Raw genomic sequence first — 4998 nt, 5'->3', positions numbered from 1 at the left:
AATGATCTATCGAAAGCAGATAGAAAAAATTATATAATATCGGTAATTACCGATCATAATATTATGTAAATATGACAGTAAGAATTATGTAAAAATATATATGTGCTGATAAAAATTAAGTAATTAAATGTTGGTATATAATATCGGTAATAAATTTCTGACGTCATACCCTCCGTGACGTCATACCCCCCCGCCCGCGGTACCCCTCCGCCCCTCACCTCCCCTCGGAGGACCTGGGTTAGAACCGGCCTACTATACCTACTGGCAGTCTATATATATCCTATGATTCCACAGAACCACCACCACAGGACGAAATCAGGAGACTAGTGGCCTATGCGGAGGAGAGAGAGCTCGAGCTATTCCTGGGATGCGATGCAAACTCCCACCACGTTGGGTGGGGGAGCACGAACATCAATCAGAGAGAGGAGAGCCTACACAACTTTGTCATGGGTACAGGACTGATAATTCTAAATAGAGGCACAACACCCACTTTCAGGGATTCCAGAAGGGAAGAGGTAATTGACATCACGATCGGTACGGAGGAGGTGTCCAACCTGGTCAGAAACTGGAGGGTCTTAAAAGAACCTTCAGAATCGGACTATAACCGGATACAATTTACTTTCCAGCACATATCGATAGAAAAATGAACGCGCAACTCAAGAAAAACTGATTGGATAGGCTACAGGAAAGACCTAATGGCCATGCTAACAAACGCTCCAACCAGATTCCATACATATGACTACCTGGACATGACGGCAAGGCATCTGGAGGACTCCATAAGGAACGCCTTTGAAGCCAATTGTCCCGTAACCAGGAAACACTCCACGACAAAGATCCCATGGTGGAACAAAGAGCTACAGAAGCTTAGGTCGGAGGTAAGAAGGAAATTTAACAAAGCCAAGAAAACAGGCTTACCACTGGGAAATATTCAGAAATTCCCAATGTAAGTACAGCAAGGCAATCATAAAAGCCAAGCACAAAAGCTGGAGAGATTTTTGGAACAGTATAGAGAACGCCTCAGAGACATCCAGACTGAGCAGGATCCTCAGCCAAGACAACCGTCCCATCCTAGGATGTCTAAAGCGGCCCGATGGTAATTATACGGAAAGCATGAGAGAATCGTTGAAACACCTTCTGGAGACACACTTTCCGGGGTTTCAGGAAACGACATACTCACAAAACAAGTCAGATGATCAAAAAACTAGGGAAGAGTACAAACCTAGGGAATGGTCGCTGGCTGCCGAAGTGGTGTCCCCAAAGGCGGTCGAATGGGCGGTAAGGACCTTCGACCCCTACAAGGCACAGGGACCAGATGGAATAAGTCCCATACTTTTACAAAAAGGGCTGAGCTACTTGCTAGGTCCCCTTAACGAAAATGTTCAGGGCTAGTATAGCACTAAGACACGTACTGCAAGCCTGGAGAGGTACGAGAGTTATTTTCATATCAAAGCCGGGCAGAAACGGCCATATATTGGCAAAAGATTTCAGACCTATCAGCCTTACATCTTTCCTGCTGAAAAGCCTAGAAAGACTGGTTGATAACCATCTGAAAAGAGGACCACTAACATTGCACCCACTAACTTCGTCTCAATATGCCTATAGAGAGGGCAGATCAATAGATACTGCCCTACATCACCCTGTGAGCAGAATAGAGACACAGTTGGAGGCAAAAGGGTACACACTGGGAGTCTTCCTGGACATTGAGGGAGCTTTCGATAGCACCTCGTACAAAATGATCAGGGAGGCGATGACTAGACACTACATTCCTACCGCGCTTGTGGACTGGACACAAAGCATGTTGACGGAAAGATCAATAACGGTCAACTTCGGAGATCTAACCCTGGAAGACAAACTATCCAAGGGATGTCCACAGGGTAGCGTGTTATCGCTGCTGCTGTGGAGCCTGGTGGTTAATGACCTCCTAGTTAAGCTACAGGAAATGGGGCTCTCCACATACGGATACGCAGATGACGCGGTCATAGTGGCAAGGGGCAATTTCTTCTCAACCCTCAAGGAGCTAGATAGATATAGCCATCAAGGCCGTACAAAACTGGTGTCAGGGGCTAAAAGTAAATCCAATGAAGACCGAAGCCATGATCTTTACCAGAAGATACAAATCCGAATCCATAGAACCATTAAGACTATGGGACATAGAAATAAAATACGTTCCCCAGGTGAAGTATTTGGGAGTCTATCTCGACCACAAACTCAACTGGAAACAACACCTCGAGATGAAAAGGACTAAATTCTATGCAGCCTTCTGGGTATGTAGAAGAGCAATGGGCAAAACATGGGGCCTAAAACCCAAAGTAGCCCTATGGTTATACAAGACAGTCCTACTACTGAAACTGACCTATGCAGCGGTAGTCTGGAAGTCCAGAGTGGAAAATGTGGAAACTAGGAACCTATTAAGAAGTCTTCAAGGTAACTACTTGAGGGCTCTAGTAGGGGCCATAAGAACCACCCCCACAGAGGCGCTAGAAGTAGCACTTTGCGTTCCACCACTGGACAGAATCATCATTTGTATGGTCAGACTCACAGCCTATAGGCTAAAATGCCAAGGCGAGTGGAGGGGTGGAGAAAGACAGTCTGGACTAGAGCTACTCTAAACAAGCCCCTTCACTCTAAGACAGGATAGGATCCCAAAAAAGTACCAGTTGGATAGGAAATTTAAAGTTCAAATACCAACAAGGGACGAGTGGAAAACTATCAGACTTCCCCAACATCCGAACACGGCCATCTGGTACACAGACGGGTCGGGGGCAAACGGCTTTGGAGCGGGCTTCTACTGCCAGAAGATCGACCAAAAGGTAACCATACCTATGGGCGAATGGGTCACAGTATTTCAGGCAGAAGTGCTGGCCATACTGAAATGCGTCGAACTCCAAATCGCACAAGACACAAAAGACAGGAGTATTCTTATCTGCTCGGACAGCAGAGCAGCGTTAGGTGTGCTTGAAAAAACCATCACTGAATCATCAGTAGTATGGGACTACAAGCAGGCACTAAATAAATTTAGTGAAACAAACAAAATCACCATCACATGGATCCCTGGACACAGGGGATTACACGGTAATGAGGTAGCGGATGGCCTCGTAAAACTAGGTACCCTGGAGGACCCGGTCGAGCAAAAGATAGGTATCCCTTTTGCCATTGGTAAGGAATCCATCAAGAAAAGCCTAGAAAAGGAGCATCTGGACTCCTGGAAACGAGGACAGGGCTGTCGGCGGGCTAAACTTTTGATGGAGAAACCATCGAAAAGTAGGGCCCGAGAACTACTAATGATGAACAAAAAGAAACTAAGGCTCGGAATTAGCCTCCTTACGGGACATATGGCCCTAAGAGTACACCTAAAAGGAGGACAGCATCCACATTCTGTGTCGATGCTCCATACTGGCAACAAAAAGATACAGATCCTAGGGACAGATGTTCTCAGAACCCAAGGATCTAAACAAAATGAGGGTCAGCAAACTATGTGGCCAGAGATGTCGCTTCCGAACGGCATCTCTGAGCGTTATCTAGGAAGAGGAGAGTGTCGTCAGCGTGGAGCGTCAGGTAGCTCAGTGGTTTAGAGCAGTCGCCGGGCAAGCCAAAGACCCGGGTTTGAGTCCTGGCCTAGCAGAGCCGCGCTCTCGATATTTTTCTCTTTCTGGAACGAAAAGATACGTAAATCTCGAACGCACGGCGTCCCGCCGCCAACTAGTATGCCCTCCTCCTTCTATGGTTGATAATACCGGGCTAGACCGATAGGAAATACCTCAGGTAAACAGCGGGATGTCACAGAGGAACTTCCAGATCCAGGTAACTGTAGGAGCTGAAATAGCTCTACCCGCTCAAGAATTACTACTATTACTACTACTACTTTATAAGAAAGTAGCGTATAGCCTTCAGTAGCGTATAGCCTTCACGGCTGAGGGAGCAAAGCGCGGCACCCTATGGGTGTCGGGCTTCACACTAACTACTACTTTATAAGGAGTAGCGTATAGTCTTCATGGCTAAGGGAGCAAAGCGCGGCACCCTATGGGTGTCAGGCTTCACACTAACTGTCCCTACTACTTTATAAGGCGTATAGCCTTCACGGCTGAGGAAGCAAAGCGCGGCACCCTATGGGTGTCGGGCTTCACACTAACTGTCCCTATCTACTACTTTATAAGGTTTTTTGTAAAGTTTATTTATAACGATTTTTTTTGTAAAGTTTATTTATAATGATTTTTTGTAAAGTTTAATTATAACAATTTTTTTGTAAAGTATATTTATAACGATTTTTTTTGTAATATATATTACACAGGAAACAAAAAATTTTATAATGTAACCACGAAATTTGTAAGAAAACAGTGTTTTTGCGGTATTTTGAGGTTTGGTTGACATTATTACGATTGGTACTCATCCAGTAACATTCACTGATGCTCATATTATAATTCTGGTAAATATTATGACCGTTATTTTTAATCATATACTAAGAAATTATAAAAAACCTGCAAAACATGAAATTTTGTGAAAAAACAGCGCGATCTTTCATGAAAAACATAAAAATTTAAATTCCGTGAAGAAGTACTCGTATCTTAAACTACAAGCCTGTATGCCATCAAATATACACGATTCCCTTATAGAAATATCATACTAAGGATCATTGATAATTACTTATTATCCAGTATTTTTAATACTGAAAATAAGTAATTATCAATAATTCTTAATATGATATTTCTATAAGGGTTAGCCAGATCCACAAATGCATTCCTTGTCGAAATGGCGTTTAAAGCAAAAAGGATCGATGATTTTTTCGATTTCTCCAACTTTAAGCCGCCATATTGGATTTCATATTGATGATAATAAAAAAAAGGTCAGATTCTTAAAGAGCACACTCAGAATCTACAGTATACTAACTTTAGCTAAACTCGCTCATGATTTAATATAAAATTTACAGCAATGAACAACAGATAAAATTTATGCCATTTTAGGACGAAACGGGTTAATACAAGCACAAGCTAGTACCATTCC

At 43.5% G+C, this 4998-nt stretch overlaps 1 protein-coding gene across 1 annotated transcript in view; it reads left to right on the top strand.

Annotated features, from left to right (window-relative positions):
* Positions 1–294: 294 nt before the first annotated feature.
* LOC116853705 overlaps positions 295–4998 on the top strand; it is a gene marked incomplete at its 5' end in the record, with an annotated part of 14127 nt that continues 9423 nt past the window's right edge. The window contains 6 exons of the mRNA XM_032834876.1: positions 295–534; positions 679–943; positions 1005–1388; positions 1522–2069; positions 2131–2528; positions 2634–3462. Of these exons, the coding sequence (XP_032690767.1) occupies positions 295–534; positions 679–943; positions 1005–1388; positions 1522–2069; positions 2131–2528; positions 2634–3462 (2664 nt within the window). The remainder of the gene's footprint in view (positions 535–678; positions 944–1004; positions 1389–1521; positions 2070–2130; positions 2529–2633; positions 3463–4998) is intronic.

This window comes from Odontomachus brunneus, unplaced genomic scaffold (assembly GCF_010583005.1).
Source record: "Odontomachus brunneus isolate Ranch 3 - 2012 unplaced genomic scaffold, Obru_v1 Obru_scaffold_468, whole genome shotgun sequence".
Lineage (NCBI taxonomy): Eukaryota > Metazoa > Arthropoda > Insecta > Hymenoptera > Formicidae > Odontomachus > Odontomachus brunneus.
This window is presented reverse-complemented; position numbering and strand designations above follow the sequence as displayed.